Source organism: Salminus brasiliensis, chromosome 6 (genome assembly GCF_030463535.1).
Source record: "Salminus brasiliensis chromosome 6, fSalBra1.hap2, whole genome shotgun sequence".
In the NCBI taxonomy this organism is placed as follows: domain Eukaryota; kingdom Metazoa; phylum Chordata; class Actinopteri; order Characiformes; family Bryconidae; genus Salminus; species Salminus brasiliensis.
Window position 1 is genome coordinate 21,851,954 of NC_132883.1, and position 25,400 is coordinate 21,877,353.

The 25,400-nt window shown below is 41.7% G+C and overlaps 2 protein-coding genes across 3 annotated transcripts in view; one reads left to right on the forward strand and one right to left on the reverse strand.

Annotated features, from left to right (window-relative positions):
- The window catches only part of pi4kab (phosphatidylinositol 4-kinase, catalytic, alpha b), a 36,518-nt gene continuing 11,118 nt past the window's right edge, over nt 1-25,400 (forward strand). Inside the window, exons 1-38 of one of the 2 annotated variants that reach the window (XM_072682024.1) lie at nt 21-199; nt 1,730-1,846; nt 4,276-4,369; nt 4,495-4,583; nt 4,674-4,746; nt 5,038-5,300; nt 6,853-6,919; nt 7,191-7,339; nt 7,490-7,555; nt 8,780-8,876; nt 9,028-9,219; nt 9,404-9,504; nt 11,250-11,379; nt 11,626-11,755; nt 11,868-11,963; nt 12,052-12,235; nt 12,996-13,099; nt 13,195-13,363; nt 13,729-13,779; nt 17,903-18,011; nt 18,176-18,312; nt 18,627-18,760; nt 18,860-18,942; nt 19,049-19,119; nt 19,417-19,541; nt 19,671-19,752; nt 19,867-19,950; nt 20,039-20,128; nt 20,260-20,379; nt 20,941-20,967; nt 21,390-21,488; nt 21,605-21,697; nt 21,957-22,113; nt 23,618-23,745; nt 23,871-24,029; nt 24,367-24,518; nt 24,816-24,944; nt 25,064-25,191. In XM_072682024.1, the coding sequence (XP_072538125.1) occupies nt 86-199; nt 1,730-1,846; nt 4,276-4,369; nt 4,495-4,583; nt 4,674-4,746; nt 5,038-5,300; nt 6,853-6,919; nt 7,191-7,339; nt 7,490-7,555; nt 8,780-8,876; nt 9,028-9,219; nt 9,404-9,504; nt 11,250-11,379; nt 11,626-11,755; nt 11,868-11,963; nt 12,052-12,235; nt 12,996-13,099; nt 13,195-13,363; nt 13,729-13,779; nt 17,903-18,011; nt 18,176-18,312; nt 18,627-18,760; nt 18,860-18,942; nt 19,049-19,119; nt 19,417-19,541; nt 19,671-19,752; nt 19,867-19,950; nt 20,039-20,128; nt 20,260-20,379; nt 20,941-20,967; nt 21,390-21,488; nt 21,605-21,697; nt 21,957-22,113; nt 23,618-23,745; nt 23,871-24,029; nt 24,367-24,518; nt 24,816-24,944; nt 25,064-25,191 (4,393 nt within the window). In that variant the 5' untranslated portion in view covers nt 21-85. Of the gene's footprint in view, nt 200-1,729; nt 1,847-4,275; nt 4,370-4,494; nt 4,584-4,673; nt 4,747-5,037; nt 5,301-6,852; nt 6,920-7,190; nt 7,340-7,489; nt 7,556-8,779; nt 8,877-9,027; nt 9,220-9,403; nt 9,505-11,249; nt 11,380-11,625; nt 11,756-11,867; nt 11,964-12,051; nt 12,236-12,995; nt 13,100-13,194; nt 13,364-13,728; nt 13,780-17,902; nt 18,012-18,175; nt 18,313-18,626; nt 18,761-18,859; nt 18,943-19,048; nt 19,120-19,416; nt 19,542-19,670; nt 19,753-19,866; nt 19,951-20,038; nt 20,129-20,259; nt 20,380-20,940; nt 20,968-21,389; nt 21,489-21,604; nt 21,698-21,956; nt 22,114-23,617; nt 23,746-23,870; nt 24,030-24,366; nt 24,519-24,815; nt 24,945-25,063; nt 25,192-25,400 lie in introns of both variants that reach the window. The other variant, XM_072682025.1, reaches the window with a different exon arrangement.
- Nucleotides 14,454-17,785, reverse strand: serpind1 (serpin peptidase inhibitor, clade D (heparin cofactor), member 1). The gene is made up of 5 exons (XM_072682023.1): nt 17,589-17,785; nt 16,462-17,390; nt 15,808-16,081; nt 15,152-15,296; nt 14,454-14,865 (listed from the first exon to the last, which is right to left on the reverse strand). Exons 2-5 carry the CDS (start codon nt 17,387-17,389, stop codon nt 14,674-14,676), a joined length of 1,539 nt encoding a protein of 512 aa, XP_072538124.1. The 5' UTR covers nt 17,390; nt 17,589-17,785; the 3' UTR covers nt 14,454-14,673.

The following is a 25,400-nucleotide window of genomic DNA, read 5'->3' on the forward strand; positions in this document are numbered from 1 at the left end:
CGCGCGTGTTTTGTGCCTTCGCACTTGCCGTATTGCGGCTCTCGCCCACGGTTTGTTGCGGTGCACCTCAACTTTCCCCGCATCCATGAGAGGGGCGACCATGTCCGCGAAGGGATGCGGAACGAGGGGCTTCTACTTCAACACGGTCCTCTCTCTGGCTCGGTCTCTGGCAGCCCACAGACCCGCGCCCGTCGAGAAGGTAATGGTGTGAGGCGCGACGTGCCATCTGTTACACGACCGTCCGGCGTGTTTGTGCGAGTTGATAAAGTTGAGATGTGCCTCGCATCACCTCCGTGCAGTCATGGGTCTGAATTCAGTGTGTTGGTGTGTTTTCACCTTCCTAAAGCTGGAACAGCGGACACTATTTGCGGGGAGTGGTACCAGCTCGCGCCTGCAGCCCTGAACACTGGAGCCTTTTGTTGTTGTTGTGTTTCTTTTTTTTTTTTTTTTTTTTTTTTTTTAAGCAGTCAGTGTTCGCCTAAAGTGGAAATAACACACAGCTGCAGGTGTTTTATGTATTTTTTTTTTTTTTTAATTTTCCTTAAAGAAAATTCAGAAGTGAAGCTTATTGCGTTATTGCGTTATTACGTTATTACGTTATTCTCCCTCTGTTTTGAAGAGCGGGACTCGCGCGCCTGGCTCCGCTTCTCTAGCTAGCTGTTGCTGCCGGATCTGCTTCGACGCACTTCTCTATGTCTGCTTGTTGGACGGCTGGTCTGGCGACGTTAGACGAACTTGACATCTCTAGCGTCTCGTCGTTTCCCCTCGGTGTAGTTAAGGTGTCTGCCATTTGTACACATCACCAAACCAGCAGCGCGTGGCTCTCCCAACAGGTTCTTCCTGTTCAGTTGCTGTTCGTTGCTGACACTGCAGGCTGCTGGTTCATGGATTATTGCCTTTGCTACAACAAGAACTCTGCGTTTCTGTATGAACAGTATGAGAATCCACTTTACAGATTGAAGGGGAATGATCTAGGGCTGGGCGATTATGGTTAAAAATACTAGATCGTGATATTTATCTGGGTACTTGTGATCACAGAGTAAATCCAGCAGTAGCTGCACTTCATCGAGTGGACCAAACTTGAACAGTTGATCAGTGTTCTTTAAGCACTGATGATGAAAAGCATATTGAGTATCACGATAACAGTTTTTTGCACTATATGATAAAATATTGTCATATTGCCCAGCCCTAGAATGACACCTTTTGCACAACTTCTTCAAATGTCAGCCACTGGGATGTAAACAAGGGGCTAAAATGTCTTCAACACAAATAAAGACATTTTATTTATGATCTAAAATAAGAAGAGACCTTTCCTTGATTACTATTATTGATATTTATATATAATATTTTTATTTATTTATTTATTTATTTATTTATTACAGTGGCCTTTATGCACCTCTTTACTGTTCTATGTCAAACCCCTAATCTGTGTCTCAGACATCAGGCAAAATATTAATAACCATTTCATGTAATACTGTAGGTGCGGGAGCTTTAAGAGACATGTGTTGTGTCCGATTTCCGAGTTTCTATCATCCCCACTCTGAACAGTTCTGACCTGTCACATTTCTCTAAGAAAAAAAAGCTAATTTTCACATCAGACCAATCTGAATGATTTAATTATACAGACGTTTAAAAAAAAAAACCATTGAGACTTATGTTCCTTTATAGCTCGGTTTATGTTTTCCCATGTGTGTACTTGTCTTGATGTCCTACATCAATACCTCTGCAGGTACAGAAGCTGCTATGTATGTGCCCGCTGGACACCCGGGGCGTGTTTGCTCTGGACATCAGACGCAGGGATGCTGTTATCGCTCTGGCTGTGTTCCTGGTGGAATCAGATTTGCAGGTGAGATGCATCCACCAGAAGATATATGCTTGTTTACATTGCTGCAGGTGCTAAAATGGGTCTGAGTGCATGTGAGTGTGTGTTCAGTAACTTTGTTGTGCAAAGCTTGTTTGCTGTTGAGCAATTCTGAACAGAACTGTGTTAAAACCAGCTAATGTGCTCATAGGATTAAAGGGGCTATGTGGATTAAATCATGAACTGTTTAACGACAGTGAATCAGCAGCGGCAGGGTTGGTACAGCCAAATCGTATGACCCGCACAAATAACAGTGATAAACACTAATAAGATTTACGTTACACAATACCAATTTCTTTCCTGCAAGATTAGTTTTCTAACCATGAATTCAGCAGTAGAGGGAGAGTGGGGGAGAGTAACAAAGATGTAATTCAACAGTGTTAAGAAATTATTTCCTAATGTCTTCTTTTTTTGCACATTTGATTATATATAAATGATTCTGATCATTTGAATAATATTGTAATAATTGTATATCATTTTAATATTAAATAAAGACAACATGAGGAAACACACAATGCAGCTTTCTATTGAACGGTCCCAAAATTTCACCAAGGGCACATCAACAACTTATCCAAGAGGGCACATGAAGCTCATCTCGCATTTGCCAAAAAACATCTAGACTAACCCTAACTCTAATGCCTGGATCTTATTCTGTGGACGGATCAGTCAGAGGGGGAACATTTTGGAAAACATGGGTCCTGTTACATCTGGCGTAAAGCTAACACTGCATTCCACCATAAGAACTTCATACTCACAGTCAAATGTGGTGGTAGTATTGTGATAGTCTGGGGCTGCTGGACCTGGATGATGGATTGTTATAATCAATGGAATCATGAATTCTGCTCTCTGTCAAGAAATCCTGAAGGAGAATGTCTGCCTGTCAGATTGTGACCTAAAGCTCAGGCTTAGTTGGGTTATGCAGCAGGACAGTGGTCGGACACACACCAGCATGTCTGAATGGCTTGAAAGACACAGAATTGAGAGAATTTTAGAATCGCCAAGTCCTGACTTAAATCCCATTGAGATGCTGGGCAAGGCCATAAACGATCAGTTCATGCTCATGTCTGTAAAGAAGGGTGGACCACAATTTGATGTTAAAACAAATTGTTTGATTGTAGTTGTTACTAACCAAGGGTGGCAAAACCGGTTATTTAGATGATATAGGAGTTGAATCAATATTTATAGTCTGTAAATGGAATAATCATTTAAATAATGTCATAATCTTGCATTAAAATTAGGGATGTACCTTTTTCATTTCCGATACCAATACCAGATTTTCGAGCATCTGCCGATACCAAGTACCGATACCAACTCTGACTCTGGCTGTAATTGATATTTCTAGTGTTTCCCTTTTTTATAGGTTGTTTTTTTTATATCTTGTCCCAAATAAGATCTAATAAGCTGAAATAACAACATTTACTGGTTGAGTAACTGCATGTTTAAAAAGTTTCAGAGCTATGAAAAATAGATATTTCCACAGTGCGGAAACACATGCAAGTAGAGAAGCATAATTTGGCTAAATTTATAAAAAATGCAGATTAAAACCAAAGGGTGCTTATGCATCAGTTTCACATTCAGGTACACCTCTCTGTATTAAAAAGTACTAAACTTCAGTGTGTGGCTTTTAAACAAGCTGTTGAAACTCAACTTTTGGTTTCAGGACCAAAATAAAAACACCACATGTGCTGTAAAAGTAAAAGTTCCATTAAATGTATGTTAATATTGCTAATAATTATTTATGACTGGATTTTAATAGATGTTTAAATGTTTGGTTTCATAACAAAGTTTGTAAACCAAAATGTTCTATGTCAAAAAAAAAACAGTAGGGTCTCAGTAAGCTTTATGGTATCATGCTCTGTATTGCAGATACCGATACTGTGATAATTGAAGAAATTGGGAATACCTTTTCACAACACTGTAGGTCAATTAATCTTTTAGACATCTTCTCATTCCTATAGCAGTGCCATCTGGAATTTCTGACCATATTTGAACAGAAAAGAAAATCATCCTGAAGAGTACCTCTCTCCTCTTATTTAACCCTCTTAATATTAATATTTTTCATACAAGCAGCTGGCAACACCAATACTGCAAATGGAAATCTATGTTTTGCTCCCAGTTACTGACGTTTGTGACCAATTCAGCCATAAGTGGCATGCGTTCAAACCTTCTCCCTCATACTGAAGGGCTAGTTGTACCAGTCGTCAAGAATTCTGTTGTTAATGCAAACACTGTTTGTTCAATATGGATGTGTTGTTTGAACCAGACTGTTATTATTATGATTATATTCATCCAAATGAATATGCTTAAAGAAAATAGTGTCAAAGTAGAATCAAATGTAAATACATTGTAATATTGTATTACATTATGGTTTTGAGGAATCTGTACACTAATAACACTCTTTCTCTCTCTGCCAGCACAAAGACCTGGTGGTGAACTACTTGTTGAGCCTGCTGAAGGGGCTTCCCAGGGTGCAGTGGGTGGAGGAGGCAACTGGGAGAAAGAGCAAAGGTAATGTTGACCCAAGGCAACTGGCTAGGATTAAACTTAGACAAATCTTTGCTTCATTAAATAAGATATATTTCATCAGTAGTTTTGAGTCCTGGGCCATAATCGGAATGGTTGCATGTTCACAGAGACTCTTCCGATGGCGGAGATCTTCAGCTTCTGCCTGGTCACTCTACTGTTCGATGTGGCACAGAGAGACCCCGAGTCATGCACTCAGGTAAAATACTTTTGTGCGTTTGCGTTTTTTTTGTTTGTGCCGAACTTGACCTGTTCTCTGTTGATCTGGGATTTCTGCTCTCCTCTCCAGATTCTGGGGGCTGTAATGGAAGTGATGCAGTCTCTTCTAGAGATCTGCCAGGCACCAGAAAACCATGATAAAGGTTAGTGCACAGAGTGACACTGTCTAAACAAAATCTCATGTCTCTGAAATAGAGACTGAAAGAAAGAAAGAAAAAATGCTCCTAACTTTGATGGAAATTAATGCAACAATGTCAAATTCCAAGGAATCGTGTATTTTTGACCTATTCATTGTGAAACTTTCACGAATGTGAACCAAAACCAAAAGTTAAGAGGTTTTCACGGATGATAGCGAGACAATTCTGGTACACAAGCACATTGCAAAGACCGACGTCTTGGATTCCTTGTTTTTTGTCTTTGTCTATCTCATGTAGTTTACCTGTGCAAGTACCTGGTGCCGTGTCTGCTGGGTGTGACCCGGGCGTTTGGACGCTACGGCAACATGAGCGAGCCCTTACTGTCCCAACTCTTCCCTCGCGTGTCGTGCCAACCGGCTCAGCGTGTTACCGTGGAAACGGAGGGCATCCGCAGGCGCTCCTTTAATGACTTTCGCTCCATTCTGCCGAGCTCCCTGCTTACAGTGTGCCAAGGTGACACACTAAGACGCAAGGCTGGCACTGCCAGTGCTGACACGCAGGTATATATAGAACACTGTTCATATGGCTGTTGGATATATTTTATGTTATGCATATGCATATAGGTAAAGACTGTTTCATATGAGTGCACAGCGCATTGTAGGAGAATGGGAATTAGTCATTACAAGAGAGATCAGTGTAAGCATACTGTGATGATTGGACTGTGGGAATGCACCATTGCTGCAGCCTCTTCCTGTGAATTTTAAAGAGTTCTGCTGGATTTAGGCATTCAGTTATGGTTATGTGCTGAACTTTAAAAGAAGGCGACTGGGCTCTAGGGGCAGATTAGTGTAAATGCCAGAGAAGTGTGCGTGTGTCCCTATGCAGCATTGTGTATTCCATGAATGCCTAAGTATATAGATCAAGCATTCAGTTAGTAGTGTGTTAATGGAATGAAATGCTTGTGAGCGTGATATGTCAGGACAGATATCTGCGTGTTCTGCATGTTTTTTCTACATATGAATTCTTGACTTATGTACACTGGGTGAAAAAGCATTGGGTGTTTTCATATTTGGGGTCCATTTGTCTTGAGAGTTTGGTGCCTTTAATGCGCAATATGCTTTTCTAAGCGCATTGAGTTTATTGTCCATGCTTCAAGAACACTAATCAACGGCATTTTTCATTACAGGCCGTGTAATCAGTGCTGTTTAATTAGATGAATTGCAGCACATTTTACATAAAAATCTCTGAGAGAGTATTTGAATAGTAGTTTTTAAGAATCTGTCACTACTGATGGCAGTTAATATCGTGTATCGTGAAAATACACAATATTAACTTGTGTAAATATTGTGATATAATATTTTTTTACCACATCACATCAGCCTTACTTTGGTCATTTCTAATGGCGAGGAAGAAAACAGAAAGCGATGTGAGTGTGGTTGCACTCTGCTTATCATGAAAAATGAACATCTTGTGGCGTCCCACATCCTACACGGCTCCATGTTCGCAGCCTTCTGCACGAGGACATATCTAACATTCAGTAATCGCTATTTGTCACTGTATGAGTGTTCACGGCCCACCAGAAGAGCACAACAATAATAATACTGTCAAAACAGTAATGGAATGAACCTCTTATTTACCATTTTCCTAAAACTGTGCACATAATTTGATGTATGCAGTTGTGTAATTAACCCTCAGTTTGGAAGAAATTAAAAACAAACCTGTAATTATGTCAGTAAGCCTTCTTTCAATATCAGTCCTGGTGTGGAATCAATTATTCGAGACCAGAATGACAAAGTCCTTAGAACTGATCTGGGTCCTGCCAGGTTTATGGTCTAGACTTTGACTTTGTTATTCCAAAATGTTGCATTTCTCCTTCTTTTATTTTTTAATTTTGTAGACTTGCTTTTGTGCTACTAGGTTCATTGTCTTGCTGCATGACCCAGTTACTGCTAAGATTTAGTTGTACCCTGTACCCTGTACCCAGACATTCTTCCATAGATTTTTGCTAGGTCAATCCAGAATGAATAGGTCCATCTGTAAGGGTAACTTTTGGTGAGTGGTTGTGTAAGTTTAGGTTCCTTCTGCTATTTACTTGCTCTGCTGTGTTCGTAGGTGAGCCCGGAGAGAGGCGGGCCTTCACCCTGCTCCCCCACTGCACCAGGCCCTCAGTATTTTGAAGGTAATCAGGGCTAGATGCCTTTTAAATTATAAGATGTGATCAATCTTATATAAACAGTTCCTATCCAGTACTTAACGGCTATGAGCACCTGCAGTAGTGAAATGCAGAGAAGAGAAAGAAACCTTTTACAGACATATGTAATTCTTGTTAAGTAATGGTCCTAAAGGTTGAATAATGCTTATATTTGTTTTGTTTTATCATCCCTACTGAGGATAAGGGTTGAAAAGCATCACATCACTAATTAAGATGCCGTTGCATTTGACGCATTCAGGTTCATACCTCCCAGACGGCAGCGCAGTGGACCCTGATTATTACTTCACCACCATCAGCTCCAGCTTCTCTGTCTCTCCTCTCTTTACTGTTGCCAGCGGACAGGAGATGAACATGCCTTTGGAACTGCTTAGACGGCTCTTGAACATGGTAGGCACATGTTGTAAAGGACGTGGGACTAATTATTTAAAGATTTAAAGAGGTGGTTTGGTATTTCGATTGGACACCCATTGTAGCCACATAGCTCAGATACAGTGTACCTGTTTTTTTTTTTTTGTTTGTTTTTTTCTCTTTGAGCAGGTGAAAGCCTTCGTCTCTGATTCATTTCTGAAGACCCTGGATGGCACTATAGTGGAAGTAACTGAGGTAATCCTGCAGCACCATACCTATGCTATTCTGCTGACCACCAGTTGCATCAGTATTCAGTTTGATTTAAACTGCTGCCAAATGTATTAGAAAAGATTTTACCTGGAGTGAATGTGTCACTAGTAGGTAAGCTTGCTATTGCCCACTATTGCCATAAAGGCCACTTTTCCCACCTTTGTGGTGGAAGTACTTTTATGGCTTGTGTACAGCAGTTAGAATATATATATATATATATATATATATATATATATATATATATATATATATATATATATATATATATATGAGAGAGAGAGAGAGAGACACAATGCCTGATCAGGCATTACATTCAAACCACCTGCTGTCACAACAACCCTGAGCCAAAGACCTCTGTATCTTGTGCCTTGTCTGGCACCAAGACGTTAGTCCTCTCAGATGTAAGGTGGAGCCTCCATGGATTGCATGGGCGCAGGTGATGGATCTGATTGAGATTGGGGTAAATTGGCAACTGGCCACGTCAACACTTTTTTTTTTGTTCCTCAAACTTTTAACATGTGCCATTGCTCAATATCCTGCTGAAATAACATCCTCGTTATTGCTAGGACTCAAGGTTTCCTAGCAGAACATTGCCCAGAGCAGCAATTCACATGATGTAAAAAAAAAAAACATCAGACCAGGCTTCCATCTTCTTCCATCGGTTCATATTTCTGTTTCGATGATCATGTACCCGTTGTAGGCACTTTTGCCAGTGGTCAGGGGTTGGCATGGGCACTGTGACAGGTCTGTGGCTACACAGCCACATAACCAGCAAGCTGTGATTCTCCATTAAAGGTGTCCTAACATCTTTGTGTATTAGGTAGCATGAACTTTTTTTTTTTTGGCAATTTATGCTAGGGTAACCTTTCTATTGGACTCGACCAGAGGGGCTAACCTCATGACCCTGTATACAGGTTGTCACCCCTTGTCGTTTTGGAGATTATCTTACCTAGCCATCACAATTTGGTCCTAGTTCAAGTTGCTCTGATCTTTATGCTTGCCCGTTTTACTGTTTCCAAACTCATCAACTTCAAGAACTGACTGTTTACTGTCTGACCAAAATGTTCAGCTGCAAACTTTAACTGGATTCCAAAATGCTAATACATTTCCCATAATCCCAAAACAGTCACTCAAATAACCTGCTGATATTATTAAATTGAAAAATTGTGAAATTGTACCTCACTGAATTGTTTTGTGTGCTTCGAATAGGGCAACCCAGGCATAGATCTCTTCTACAAAGCCTTCAGTGACCCTCTGTATGTCAGCATGTTTAAGATGCTCAGAGACACGCTCTATTATATGAAAGGTTGGTGAACGGCATGTTTAGCTCTAGCATTTCCATTCACAGCTCAATTTATTTGTGCTATATTTATTCCTGTTAAATAATGTATGTATTCATACTAATAATATTTTTGGTCAGCAATTAATTTTTCTCCCATATCGATATATCTGCTCAGATTTGCAGGCAGGCTTTGTGAAGGAGGTTCATGACTTTGTGTTGGAGCAGTTCAGCAGCAGCCAATCGGAGCTGCAGAGGGTGCTTCATGAAGCAGAGAGGTTGCCAGGGGAACCTAGTCCCTTGAAGCTCCGTTGCCACGCCAACGCTGCCTGTGTGGACCTCATGGTGTGGGCCGTCAAAGATGAACAAGGTGGGCGGGGACGGGAGGGTCGCAGTGCTGCCATTCGGAATCTATTTTGGGGGTGTTGTGATGTGCAATTAGCGGGTTAGTGAGAGCAGCTAATAGCTGCATATGTTTCTACAGACAACAGCAGCAGTTCATTATATGCATTTCTCCCCTGCTTCTTCTCTCCTCTCCTCTCCTTTCCTCTCAGGGGCTGAGAATCTGTGCACAAAGCTGTCTGAGAAACTGCAATCCAAAACCTCCAGCAAAGTGATAATCGCACACATGCCCCTCCTCATCTGCTGCCTCCAGGTACTGAGGAACCAGATAATCTCACAGATGTGTTGAACTACACACATGGGCAAAGATTAATACCCTTACAAATAAGAATGGGGAGGAAAAAAGCATCATTCATCCTGGGAAATCTTTTGTCATTTACACATGTGTCTTTTGGTTTGCACTGAAACTAAAGACTGTAAAAATTCTGCATTTTTGTGCCATTTTTAAAATCGCAAGTAGTATTGACACCCCTTTAATAGCCCTGTGGCCACAGCTACCCATATTACCAAGATATTTAAGGCCAATGGGAGCAATTGCTGGACATGGCAGAAGGTGGAAAAAAAAGTCCACATTGACATTCAAGCTAGAGGTGCAACAGTTCTAAGACCACTGTCTAAAGGAAAATGGGTTTTATGGTGGAAGACTTAGGAAGACTTCCCATCTAAAAGAGAAAAACAAAAGCCCAACTAGAACCATGATAAATTGAAGATTTCCAGGGGTGCCAATACTGTCTGCAACATCTGTACGCTTCATAAAGTCAATCACACCGGAGTCTATGAGGAAAGCTGGTAATTGCGAAATCATTTTTAGTCTGAATATTATAATATAATATAAGAAAATCTTATCACACTAACACAAACCGAGCATGCTCTGCCTTCTAATCGCACGCTCAAGAGACATAATGGAGCCATCGTTATCTGAGACAAAACCGATTATTAAGGTTCATGTAACAAAGAGAAAGATTTGTTAATAAAAGTTCTGTCACACCAGAACAAAAAATACAAAAAGACAGATTGTGCTCAGATCTTGCACATGTGGGACTATTTCACAAAGCAAGATTTAATTGGGTGAGGTGTATAAGCAGCACTTTCAATGTCTCCAACCGTTTTTTTTGTATGTGGTCCTATGACGTTTTGCATGACGCTCCCTCAAATGCATATTCCTGACTGGGATAAATGCAACATGCACTGCTTTTTGCAATATACTGTGCATTTAGACTCTTTTAGGGCCCATTCACTACTGTGAAAATATATTTGCCCCCATCCCAATTTGGCTAATTTCTCACATTTAAATGTTTCAGGTCCTCCAAATATTTTTATTAATAAGGCGGAGACAACACAAGTAAAATCATGATGCAGCTTTTAAATAAGATAATTCCTTTAAATCAACCAGTTATTTAAATTCAGTTGACTGTTGGGTTCAGTTTCAGTAGCCACTCTCAGGCATGATTACTGCCTGACCTGTTGAATCTAAACATCACTTAAGCAAAACCCGTCTGGTAATGTGAAGCAGGCTAGAAGGTCTCTAAAAAGATTGAAATACTAAGTCCTTGAAATCTACTGTTTTGGAAAGGGTTACAAATTCATTGTTAATGCCCTGGGACTCGGGCAAACTACGGAGAGAGACATTATCCACAAGTGGTGACAGTATAGTCACATCTGATCCAAAGTGAGAATTCAGGTTCGGAAACCCTCCGTCCATCCTTCTATTTTTCTTATCCGCTTCATCCTGGTCGGGTCATGGTGGATCTGTAGCCATCTCTGGAATCATTGGGCACAATGCAGAAATGCCCCCTGGGCAGGGCACCATGCACATACTTTTCCCTCACACATTCAGGTCTAAGGACAGACAATTTAGGAAGGAGAAAACTGGAGAACCCAGAGAAAACTCCTCATAAACAAACCCTCCCATGTAGGCCAATTGAAACAGTTCTGCAGGCTGTGAAAAGTGAGAAATGAAGGTGAAGAGTGAATGTAATTAGTTTTCTTTCTCTGCAGGGTCTAGGTCGACTGTGTGAACGCTTTCCTGTTATAGCCCACTCAGCCACCATGTCTCTGAAGGACTTCCTGGTGGTGCCCTCCCCAGTTTTGATCAAACTCTACAAGTACCACAGTCAGTACAGCACAGGTCTGCACATAAACCTACTGGACGTTCTTGTTGGGTGGGGGATATTGTGATATGCTAAATGAAAATGTTGGAAACGCTGGGCCACCTGCATGCCTCATATTTATTTATTTATTTATTTATCATTAATTGAACTTATATTATTGTGTACAATCTTATATTCGCGGCATATTACCCACCCATACCTTTTAGACCGTGCTGTGTCATACCTTGTGACATGAGCTCAACTGTCCTCAAATGTCTCTACAGGCGGTGGAGAGATCAAGATCAGCGTGACCAATGAGCACTCCCAGTCCACGTTCAATGTTTTGTCCAACAGGAAGGACCAACCTTCAATGTATGAGCAACTGAGAGACATCTCCATTGACAACATCTGCAGGTTAACAGTCCCTCCACCTGCCTTTCTGCTACATGCATTTCTCTGTGTTTCTTATGTCCCACTATTGTTTTCCATATGTGATTGAGTTTCTCCATGTGTGCGCGTTTTCTAGATGTCTGAAGGCTGGTCTTAGCATGGATCCCGTCATAGTGGAAGCTTTCCTAGCCAGTCTGTCAAATCGGCTGTACATCTCTCAGGAAAATGACAAGTAAATAACGACACAAGCGCGCATGTTCACAGAGTGTCTCTCTGTATATCTCAGACTGTCGTGTGATTGATTGCTCCTTACTCCTCAGGGAAGCCCATCTGATTCCAGACCACACTATTCGAGCTCTAGGCCACATCGCTGTAGCCATGAGAGACAGTCCCAAAGTGATGGAGCCCATTCTGCAGATCCTGCAGCAGAAGTTCTGTCAGCCACCATCACAGCTTGATGTGCTTATTATAGACCAACTGGGCTGCATGGTCATCACCGGCAATGTAAGGCCCATCCCTTTATCAATACAAGTACATATAGCTGTGTAAACTGTGCTTTACATTATTTAGCTGTGAAGTTAAAAGGGGAAAGCACACAACGACCGATTTGTTTGTCATATGACACTGATTTATGATTTAATAATAAAATGTAGATTTAAAAATTAGAAATACACTATATGGACAAGTTTATTGGGGCATCACATTCTAAATCCATAGGCATTAATATGGAGTTAGTGCTCCCCTTTGCAGCGTTGGCAACTTTTATGCAACTTTTATGTGCCTCAGCAGAGGTTGGTTCCATAAGCGCTTCCACTTTCCAACACCATCACTCAGAGTTGAAGGTGGAATATATTAGGGAAGAAACTGATTTGCTGCAACGGTGCCCTCCTATTCCTTTCACTAATGTTTGTGAAGGCAGGCTGCATGGGTAGGTGCTTGATTTTATACACTTGTAGCAACGGGACCGACTGAAACACCTGGTGCCCCAATACTTTTCTCCATGTAGTGTATATTCTAAATGTTGAACTGATGGCCATGGTTTGCTGATTGGCCTGCTGTAACACACAAAACTTAATTAATTGGTGAGCACTTTGCTGGAATCCAGCCCTCCAAAGTTCTCCAAACCTGTTTTACTCAATATTTCAAGTACTTTGTGAACAGCAAGATATCAAACAAAAATAATAATAATACAAAAAAATACATATATTTTTTATTATTAATGATGTTTCAGTTTTAACAGTTTATTTATTTATCTTTCTTTTAGCAATATATCTATCAGGAGGTATGGAACCTGTTTCAGCAGATCAGTGTGAAAGCCAGTAATGTGGTGTACTCTGCCACCAAAGACTACAGAGACCATGGTTACAGGTACGTATGTGTGTGTGTGTGTATTTCGGCAAGAAATATTTGTATCCCATGACTTGCAGCTTTCAGTAGGACATTGAATGTGTGTGTACCCACAGGCACTGCTCTTTAGCAGTGATCAATGCTCTAGCGAATATCGCCGCTAACCTACAGGGGGAGCCACTAGAAGATGAGCTGCTCGTTAATTTATTGGAGCTCTTTGTCCAGCTTGGGCTGGAGGGAAAGAGGGCAAGTGAGCGTGCAAGTGACAAAGGACCTGCCCTGAAGGTTTGGCTACCACACTTGCCACACTTACATGCACATTTTTCAACATACTGTACATACCTACACATTTAAATATCTAGTGGCAGCATCATCATTATCAAACAATGAAATTAAATATAAGTATATAAGTAATAAGAGATTTTATAAGCATTTTATAAGCATTCTTATAAGAATTCTTTGTTAGGGAAAGTAGATTATCCCACCTAAAACCTTTAGCTGTTTAATGAGTTCAGGGGTCCAAGACAAGTGTGATCCAAAGAATGTGAAAGTAAATTTGATGTTACATTGAGTGCACTGTGTAACTCTTTCATTTAATCAGGCAACTGTATTTAAATGATTTTTTTTTTTGTGTGTGTGTGATCTTCCAGGCATCCAGTAGTGCTGGAAATCTTGGTGTTCTCATTCCGGTGATTGCAGTGGTAAGAGGATTGCTGCTGTTCTATAACTCTTGCATCACACATGCAGTTATACAATTCACTACAAACAAATAACTTGAAACATGCTCTTCTTTCCTAAATTATTATTTATATTATAATGTTCATTTCTATTGTTTATTAAGGTTTAAGAAGAAACATCTTAGCTTTTCTTTCTGTAAATCTAGTTTCTGTCTGTTTAGTGTTTAAGTCTGAGTAAGGTTTCCCTTACATGCTTAAGAGTACTAAGGAAGTATAAATATTAATGCAAAATAACTGACACTATGGTTCTTTTTTTTTTATGCAAATTTAAATACTGTGACATTAAATTGTGTTGCTGCCGCTCAGCACTACTTTTGGCGCCGATATTTAATATTGAGTCACATCATTTGTTTTGAACCCTGACAAGCATCTGTAGTCCTGTGTTCTCCCACACAGAACTGGCAGATCATCTCTGATGATGCGTCATTTTTGCTTGTTGTGTTCTCAGACTGCTGCCGTCTGATCTAGCGCAGCTTTAGTTAGACTTTAACTTCGTTCACAAATATTGATTCGGCTTGCAAAATCTTCAGCTGTAGGGAGTTTAGGGAAGGCTTACTTGATTTGATGTGTTTGGATTTTTCTGCATGATTTGACACACCTTGCAAAAATCAACTCACAAAAACCTGGAATGCTTGAAATGTTTTAAAAAATTTCTCATTTTACTGTTTGGCAAATGTCATGTTACATATTTAAAAATTCATTGAATCACGTTGTTTATATGATATACTGTATTATCATGCTACCAGCACCACAGCAAACAGACTACAGTTTTTGCTGAGTGGCCCATTCCACTGCTGTACACTAACAATGGCAAGTCTATGATGACTCTTCTGCCAGGCAGTATGGGTATGAGTGAAATTAACTCTTTGATGGGTCTGCCACTCGTCCCATGAAGACCAAGCAGTCAGTGCGGTGTTCATAGATGAGGAAGAGGAAGGGCCGGTCCACTACAAAGCGTGTCTGTGTGGACAGAGGCATGAAGCCGATGTGGGTCATCGCTGCTGCCTCGGTCCCCTCTTCGTTCACTGTTATGGTACCTTGGTGCTGAAACTGAGAGAATGAGGAAACAGACATTTGCATTTGCGTAGTCTTCAGAGTGTAGCTGTTCAGGTATTCTTGTTATGGTAGCCCTTACTAATGTTTTCTTTTTTGACCCATTGACATGTTTCTTTGCTTGAAACCTGATGTCTGATATAGAATCTGCCTTATCCCTGCACTTGCATTCAGTTAAGCTCATAAGAGCATCAGCCAAAAGATTAATTGTACAGGGAAATACAAGTAGTCTGAAGTGCTAAAGGGCATTGAGGTGCCTTTTTAGCTCAAGCCCATGTCTTACCCAGTTGATGGTGACCTTCTCAGAGGTCATGGGGGTGAAATCACCCTTTTCTGTGAAGAGGTCAGTCAGGCCCAGCTTCTTCATATGGCTGATCAAATCATAGCTCTGCTCCAGCTTAAACCGTGGAAATACCACCTCACGTGTCCTATTAAAAAAAAAAATTGGAAAAAAGCCTCTGTTACCTAACCTTTTGAACCTTTTCTTGCTTAAACAGCACAATCCTGATCCTTATTAAATCTTAATCTGTCTCAGCTGCTGGCTGTTGGGTCAGTTTGTGGCTGTTTTCTCCCTCCTCCCTAATTTTACCCAACCCACTCATTAGTACTCTTCCCCAATCACATGTAATGCTCCTGACACTGGGAGAGTGAGGGTTGACACATGCCTCCTCCAACACATGGCAGCCAGCCACCGCCTCTTTTTGAACTGCAGCCGATGCGAATGGGGCCTGGCAGCAAGACAAAGAGAAAAGCGCCTGGTACCCAGCTAATGCGTCGGCTAGCAGACTCCGGTGCCAGCCAGCATCGCACTGAAGTGATATGGGGAGAGAGAGAGTGGGGTGAGCAAGGCCAATTGTGCTATCGCTGGCTCCGGATGCTGATGGCAGGCATCATGTCTATGATTCTGACTGTGTTCCCTGTCTATATTGAGTTACGTACCGGTTGGTCATGTTGTTGAGCCACTTGTTAATGACGGTGGGCGATATCTCCTGCTCAAGGGTTCTCATTCCAGAGAGCTTCTGGGGCACAGCGATGAGCATGCTAATGTTGCCTTTGTAAGGCAGCTGCAGAACGTCACAGTGCAGCTCGTGGTCCGCTGCGGCCAGGTAACTACCTTTATTCTGCATCATGGCCACACGCACATGGTGCTTCTCGTTCACACGGAAGTTGCGGTAGTGGGTCAATTCCTTGGGGAACTTCTGTTCCCATGTCCCTGCATAGAGGAAAAAGTAGAAGATGTGCATTGTGGGTGGGGTGTAATACAGTAAAGTTAAGACTGTGTCCAGAGAATTGAACTTTTTTCTTGCTTAATTAGGCTCTGAAATGCATTGATTGGATTATTTATTTAATCTTAATCAATCTCTACTCGGGTGACATAGCAGGCTGGGAGTCTTGGACAGGGGGATGTTACTCAAGCATGCTTATTAGAGTATTATGCCACACTCTGTGAATTCTCAGGTGGGACAGATCATCTTGTTCAGCTGTTTTTTTTTTGTTTATTTTTTCTTTTTTCATAGACATTTGCTAGTTGTTTTGCTTCAGAAATAAAATTTGGTCTGTTTTAGATTGAAGATCAGATAGTTTGAATTGTACCTTTAAAGTAGAGGTAGTTTAGAAGCATCACCACCATGTTGGGGTCAACACTCTTTAGCGGCTCCTTAATAAGCCCTTTGGTAATCTTCTGAATGCGCTGGTTTGCCTTCACAAGGAATTTGGGGTCAGTAAAATCCACAGATTGAGGCTCGGCGAAGTAGAATGCTTTGGCCTCGTTGCGGAAGCCGTGCTTGATGTTAACGTTCGTCTTCACGTAAAGGTCATTGACCGAGCGCAGAGTATAGCCGAAGTTTCGCCTGAAGAGCCGGTGCGTGAGTTTCCGGAAGAGCTTGTGCACGGTCGAGTTGTCGTAGTGGCCGCTCGCGTTGACGAATTCATTGAAGCCCATCGCATTATACAGCTGCTCATGTGCTGATTGACCCGAGCCTAAGGCCATCATTCCCATGGCGATAGAGATTCCAGCGGGCGCCAGCAGGATGTTATCTGTCTGGTTCACTTGGTTGCGGATACTTCGGTAGAGGCGGAATCCAAAGTGGGAATTGACCACGTTGATGCGCTGGAGCCTCGTTCGGCCGTGGAAGAGCCGCAGGAGACGCGCCCTGCGCACTTTGGGGTCTGAGGGCTCAGAGACAAGGTCAAGACCTGGTGCTGGAGTGGAGATCTCATCTATTGCATCTCCTTCTATGTAGTCATCGTCACCTCCTGCCAGGATTGTATCAAAATCGATGTAGTCCTCCTCCTCCAAGCCCTCCAGGGTCAGGTCGTTGGTGACCGTGTTCTCCCGATGGAAGTCCAGAGGGACGGACTCCATGTTCAGGTTCTCACCTCCCTGTAAATGGCTGCGGGGTTCCACAGCCTTGTCGCCATCTTTCTCCGACTTGTTGAAGTGCGAACTAAGTTCCTTCACTCCGCCCAGAGCTGGAGTGGCTAAGAGAATGGCTGCTGCTACGACTGAGAGAACCCACATCCTTGAGGAAATGCAGAAAACAAGATCAAGGATTTTTTTTTTTTTTTTTTTTGTATTACATAAAATTAATTTACAGTTTTCAGATGATGCAGTTGCGTTCCTACTTTACATGGACTATGTTATACCATAGAAATAAGACCAAATATCACTACTTTGTTACTTTTTTAAAACCCCTTTCTTAAATTCCAGTCCCACTTACCTGCTGTCTCTGTCTCTGTGATCAATCTGTGTGCACACTCCGTTTGTTTGTGACCAAATCCTGCTTTTGGACTTTGACGTTGGCTTGCGCTGATCAAATAGTGTCCAGTTCAAAGAGTAGCAGTGCTCACAGCTCTATCCCAGCTAACTGGGCTTTAACTCCTTCACTGCACACAGCTGTTGAACGTCTTATTATTTATGGAATGTGCGCATTTAAATGCATTACCCCATAGAGCACAAAGGTATTTCTGAGCAAAAATGTATGCTGTGTTGTCTCAGTCCGTGTGCTTTGTTTTGTTTGTGTCTGCTATATAGTTGACCCGGCGGCTGCCCCCCATTAAAGAGGCTAAGCCTCGTCTGCAGAAGCTCTTCAGGGATTTTTGGCTTTACTCTGTGGTCATGGGCTTTGCTGTGGAAGGTTCCGGTAAGGAGAAGCACAAACAACCCATCGCCAAGCACACAAGCTGCACTCCTACTGTCCAGATTGGATGGATAACAGTTATTTGGCTTTCATGGACATACATGAGTTGTGTGAATATGAATTCATGAGCACACTGAATTTTTTATAATTTTTTTTATGTGATGCAGGACTGTGGCCAGAGGAGTGGTATGAGGGAGTTTGTGAGATTGCTACTAAGTCCCCCCTGCTCACGTTCCCCAGCGGAGAGCCATTGCGCTCTGAGCTTCAGTACAACTCTGCTCTGAAGAACGACACGGTTACACAGGTGCCCTGAATCTTGCCCTTAATGTTTTTGACATGCATTCTGTCGTCTGTTTTAATGAAATCTGTCTATAGTTTTTCAGCATTAGGTTAAAGGGAAGCTAGTACTATACCTCAGTACTTCAGTACCAACCAGCTACTACCATTTACCTTTTGACTACTGGTTTGGACAGCTGGTTTAGGCCTTGAAACTGGTTATTCTGAGGTTTATTCTGCATCATAAAACATTTGCCCATCCCTACCCTCAACTGATGCTTACTCAAGAAACCTGTTTCTGTATGGTTTTATAACATCTGTTATTGAATTGCTTGTTTGTAGGCGGAGCTAAACGAGCTACGCAGTACTATAATTAATCTCTTGGATCCAGCCCCAGAGGCAGCAGCCCTCATTAACAAACTCGACTTTGCCATGTGCACTTACCTCCTGTCCGTCTACAGACTGGAATACATGAGGTACTACACCGGTGTCTGGGTCTCTACTCTAGTCTTTGTCACATTTCTGATGTCCTGCATGTTGCTGTTTTGTAAGTCTCAACTTCCGGCCTCCCTCAGGATGCTGCATTCGAACGATGCTGACCGGTTCCAGGTCATGTTCAGATACTTTGAAGACAAGGCCATACAAAAGGACAAGTCAGGTTGGAAAAATGACACTGATGTGATCATGTGCGAGAGAGAGCATGAACTTTCTTATCAAGCCCTGTGTTTTCCATTCTTTCCATGTGCCATCCCCCTCAACTTTAGGAATGATGCAGTGCGTGATATGTGTTGGAGATAAAGTCTTTGAGGTGTTCCTCCAGATGATGGCAGAGAAGGTGAGCTCGAGCAGGTTACCTTACGTATTTACTGTACCTGTTCTAGGACAGGGTGATCGACCCCCAGGCGCTGTCACCATGATCAGAGGGTCTCTGGTTCAAATCCTGGTCATGCTGCTAGCCATTGGCAGCCGAGGCCCCGAGAGAGCGTAATTGATCTTGCTCTCTCCAGTGTGGGTAGATGGCACTCCCCCGCCATAGTTATCGTACTGCTCTGCACGCAACAAACGCTTATTAAGGGTATGCATGGTGTTGGATTATGGGTTATGTATCTTTCTGATTTTTCTTTTTTTGTAGCCAAAAACTAAAGAGCATGAGGAGGAACTGGAACGCCATGCACAGTTCTTACTGGTCAACTTTAACCACACCCACAAGAGAATTCGACGAGTGGCTGACAAATATCTTTCAGGGCTGGCTGAAACGTGAGTCTCTCATATTTCTGTGGTGAAAGTTGCATCAATGAATCTATTACGAATCTAATCATGCTTTTAATAAAGAAATATATGATGTATATATTGTTATTGATTTATTTATTTTTTTGGTCTGTTCAGGTTTCCTCACTTGTTGTGGAGTGGACGAGTACTGAAGACTATGTTGGACATTTTGCAGACACTGTCTCTTTCTTTGAGTGCGGTGAGGGTTCCTACAACTCCAGATTGAAAAAAGTGTAGATGTTGTTCTTATTTTATACATTTTTGTTTACTACCTCATTGTCATTACTCCCCATTTTTGTTCTGGGTTGGCCAGGACATTCACAAGGACCAGCCTTATTATGACATTCCTGACACTCCTCACCGTATAACAGTACCAGACACACATGAAGCTCGAGAGGTGAGAGAAAAAGCGAATTATAGAGAATTTTAATGCTCAATCACAAAAACATGTGAATCTGGTCTTTTTCATGATCACTGTTCTATAGAGTATAGTGAAGGACTTTGCTGCACGCTGTGGTGAAATTCTGAAAGAAGCAATGAAGTGGGCCTCCTCTGTCACCAAGTCCCATCTACAGGTACAGCATACACGTCGGGTTTTGCAGAGTGACCTCTGAATCTGCCCTAAAACATCAGGCTGGCTGGAATACAAATAGCAAATGTGGTCTCTCTCTCTCTTTCTCTCTCTCTCTCTCTTTCTTTTTCTCAGGAGTACCTGAATAAGCATCAGAACTGGGTGTCAGGGCTTTCCCAGCACACTGGCTTGGCCATGGCCACTGAGAGCATCCTCAACTTCGCTGGCTACAATCGACAAAGCATGACTCTAGGGGTGAGGCAACGCCCCACATGCATGTTCCTTCTGACACTGAGAACTGTTAAAGGAATACTCCAGCATTTCATTCCTGTATTCCACATCTGTAGCATCCAGTCTGTTATCACAGACGTTTATGTTCTTTGTGAAAAGAACAGATAAAGTTGAAGTGCTTGCCAATTGGCTATTTCTATTATAGGTGGATGTTGAACCATTGGGCTTTCTGTTGTAAATGCAGGGAGAACCATGTAAATTGGTAAAGGTAAAAAGGTGCACGTATTTGTCACTGTACACTGTACAGCGAAATGTGTCCTCCGCATTTAACCCATCTGGTAGTGAACACACACTCACACACACACATGTGTTAGGGGCAGTGAGCACACACACCCAGAGCGGTGGGCAGCCAACTCCAGCGCCCGGGGAGCAGAGAGGGTAAAGGGCCTTGCTCAAGGGCCCCATGTTGTCCATGTTAACGAACTGTACACTACAGATAAGGCGGCTGAAGAGTAGGTTGGTAACATGCTGGAACACATTTTACTGTGCTCAGAGTGATGTCTTTGCTGTCCCCTTAATGGCTAGATTGCTGAGGTTATTGGCCAAATAAAGGTAAGAGCGCATCACGGTAGTATTGATCCGAGATGTGTAGTCGGGATCAAAGGTTTAGCGATCAATCAGCCTAGCAAATCATTTGATTTCGAAGAAAGAAGTCCCACCTAGTTGAGACAATGATTTACATTCTCAGCTGATCGATCAACCTGATGTTAAGTAGCCTGAGATCATCCATTTCTGACTGAATTTTAACCCATATTTTTACTAACTTTTGCTTGGAGTGTGATTTTGCAATATTGCAAATACTTTAGTTACAGAGACCTGTTTTCTTCATTGATTTATTCTATTATTATAATTTTTGCAAATCCAACCTTTAATAGCCTGTGGTCATCGCATTACTTTGTGTGCCTTTTGAGAGTTTTGTCAGTGGTTCTGTTTTGTGATGTTTCACTCCATCACGCCTTTGTTTACCTGCTGAGCTGTTTACTCGTATATCTGTGTGCCTGCTGGGCTGGGTGCTTGGTGGTTGGTTTACTGGCTGCCTGTATGATTCTCGTTCCAAGGCTGCTTTCCCTCAGGTTGGTATTTTTGTATGCAAATGAGACAGAGCTGTTCTGTTTGCGTGTTTTTGTATTTGTTTTTGTTTAGTTTTTGTTTTTTTAGGCTCAGGATTTTCACTGTCTCTTCCCTACAGGCCACCCAGCTGACCGACCGGCCCACCTGTGTGAAGAAGGACTACTCCAACTTCATGGCCTCTCTCAACCTGCGCAACCGCTACACTGGAGAGGTACGTTTACTTCAGCGTCGTGCATTAGAGATGAGCAGCAGGAAGAGACTATTCAAGTACTTGTAACATTTTGTTTGGTTAGTGAAAGAGTTACAATTCAGCCCTTTGCGGCAGTGCCGCTAGCCAACGCTTTCTGTAGCCCTTCATATACAGATCATGTGCTATTTCCAAAACTATAAGAGCCAAGCATTTATTTCCGCACTGTATGTCTGTAAATGTCAGTGTACTACGTTATTGTTTTGTGTGTACGTATGTGTAGGTGGCGGGTATGCTGCAGTTTGCTGCAGCTACACACAGTGAGTCTGATTTGGGCAGGCTGATGGTCACTCAGATGACTGAAGCTTTAGAAGCCAAAGACTCAGACGCCTTCACACAGAGCATGTTCAAAATGACCGCTCTGCTCATCAGTTCTAAAGGTACTGCGTACTCTTAAGCATGAGCATCTGCAGGCAAATATTTTGTTCACTGTTTTTGGTAAATGAAACTCTACAAACTTTTGCACTTCACTATAATGTAGTCAGTCGGTCATGTGTGAAAGGTTTTACATTTTTAACTGGAACAACAGGACTAATAAAGTCAATAAGTCATCCAAGCTTATATCATTAGCGTTATGCAAACTGCAGTTCTAAATCAATACATACTGGCCTCAAACTGCACGGAGCTGTTACATGATTTCAATTTGACTTTCTTATGTAACTTCTAACACTGTACTACATTATATCATCTCTTACAATGGAAAACAAACACTAGGAGCAAGCGTTTTGTTTCTAAGAGTCTAATTGAGGTAAATGTGATGTTAAAAGCTTGCAGTTTCTTTGATTCTATCTGGCGGCGTAAAAGCTTTCTTGACTGCTAGGGGTGTAAGAAAATATCCTAAAATCCAAAATACATTTGACCTAAACCTTCATCAGATTTTTACAAGTCATAAACATAAGGAGAATCAATTCAAACAAATGAGACAAAAGTATTACACTTGGTCATTTATTTATTAAGGACAATTATGCAATATTACATTCGGCAACAATATGTTAACCTTACTTAGGATTTCAAAAGAGACAGGTGTTTTCAATCAATGGGCTTCCTGTTTATTTAAAGAATAGAAGTCTTTCTCAGATCAGAAGTCTGATCTTCACAACGTGTTTGTGGAAGTGTATCATGGCACGAACAAATGAGATTTCTGAGGACCTCAGAAGAAGAGTTGTTGATGCTCATCAGGTTGGAATAGGTGGCGAAAAGCATCTGCAGAGAGTTTGGACTCCACCAATCCATGGTCAGGCAGATTGTGTACAAATGGAGGAAAATTCAAGACCATTATTTCCCTCCCCCAGGAGTGGTCGACTAACAAAGCTCACACCTAGAGGTAGCCGTGTAATAGTTTGCGAGGTCACAAATAAACTCAAGGTAACTTCACGTACTTTAGCCACTCACAGATGTCATTTTGGATCATTTTCCTTAATAAATAAATGGTCACATCTAATATTTTAAAGGTAAAAATGGTAAAGGTGCACGTATTTGTCACTGTACAGTGTAGACTGTACAGCAAAATGTGTCCTCCGCATTTAACCCATCTGTGCTAGTGAACACACACACACACTAGTGAACTAGGGGCAGTGAGTACACACTGCCGAACCCGGGAATCGAACCCACAACCTTGTTATCGATAGCCCGGCGCGCTAACCACTGAGCTTATCTACTTATAGAATTTTTCAACTGTCAAGCACTGCTGTATTTTGCATTGCTTACAGTATTACAATATATTGAATTATACATTGTGATACATATTGTATTGCCAGGTTCTTGCTAATACACAGCCCTATTGTTCACTGTGTCAACCTCAGACACCAGTCCCTGACTAGTGATGAAAAGTAGGAAAAGTGAGACCACTGTCGATGAACTCTTGGCACTGTTCCATCTCTGCAGATTGTGATCCGCAGCTGCTGCATCACTTGTGCTGGTCTCCTCTGAAGATGTTCAGTGAGCATGGCATGGAGACAGCTATTGCTTGCTGGGAGTGGTTTCTTGCTGCTCGCAATGGAGTGGAAGTCCCGGTAACATATCCATCTTACACACATATGCATGATTTAACATTTGTAATAAGGTGCTGAAATATCCCTAAACCACTGTGTGTGTGTGTCTTTATGTGTCTTAACTGTATTATTGTGTATGCATCTAGTTTATGCGTGAGATGGCAGGAGCGTGGCACATGACCGTTGAGTTGAAGATGGGCTTGTTTTCAGAGGCAGAGTTAGAGGCAGACCCTCTAGCAGCTTCAGAAGAGAGCCAGCCTATGCCTCGTCCTCCTGATGTCATTCCACATGCTCTCTGGATTGAGGTGAGTATTCTTTATGTTTCATTAAGACATATTTACAAGCGCTTGGAGGAGATTTTAGGTGAAAATAAAAGTGATAATCAATTTGTGATAAGGTTTCAACCATTAAACTCAGCATAATCTCTCTGTCTTGTGACAAAAGAGCAGTGTGAAATCTAGTTGAGAACACTACCTGTGGCTGCTTACTATGGCTCTGCAGATGCTCTAATTAAATGTGTTTTTATATTTGTTAAAAAATATAAACAAGGCGCCTGTGATCATTTCTACTCAATGACACTCTGACCAGTGTAACTCTCAGGGACTTGAGAACCCAAGTAACCAAACAAATGTTTGTCCTCAGTTTCTGGTCCAGAGGTTTGAGATTGCCAAGTACTGCAGTGCAGATCAGGTGGAAATCTTTACTGGCCTCCTCCAGAGGGCGCTCTCTCTTAGTGTTGGTGGAGCTAAGAGCTGCCTGAACCGTCATGTTTCTGCTATAGGGCCTCGCTTCAGGTAGGAAAATGCACACACCTAGACACATTTATTTGTGTACTGTAGAAGGTCAATTCTTTTTACTGTACACTTATTCCAGATATGCAAAACTCCTTTTAAGCCCATAGATGCACTGTACAAAAGTGAATACCTCATTTATTCATTAGTGTTTGTGTTTTTGTAAACACTGCCCTGATAAATGATCTGTAACTTTTGCATAGTACTGCATATGCTCCCTTATATACAGACACTTATTATGTACACAATTACAGATGAATATGCAAAAAATGCAACAGATTATTATTTTTTTATTTAAAGACTCCTCACCTTGGGTCTGACCCTTCTGCATGCTGATGTTGTGACCAATGCCACTATACGCAATGTCCTCTTCTCTCTGAGGGACATGCGTATAGTGGCTTACTCTGGTACACCACTAAATCACGCACAGCAGACGTGTCAGCCATGCAGGCTGACGAGTCTTTCAATAAAAAACATCATAATCAGTTGAATTTTTTGCATATTCAATCTGTAATTGTGTACATATTGTGTGTCTGTGTTCTTGTCAGTGTTGCTCCAAGGTTTCCTACACAGACTGAGAAGCGTCTGCGAGAGGATATTAGCATCATAATCAAGTTCTATGCTTGTCTGCTATCTGATAAGAAGTATCTCACAGCCAACCAGCTTGTCCCACCAGGTACCCAGTGTTCATAAATGCAGCTATATTTATTTAACTAATTCATAGGTTAAGACCCACGTTTATAAACATGATATACTGATCAAATGTGATCATGTGGTCATTGCTGTTTTGTCAGTTTCGGTCAGTTATAACAGAAATACACAAAAAGTGTATAATTTAATGCAGTGTCTCGAGCCAAAATAAGCAGTGGCTGAAAATGTACCATC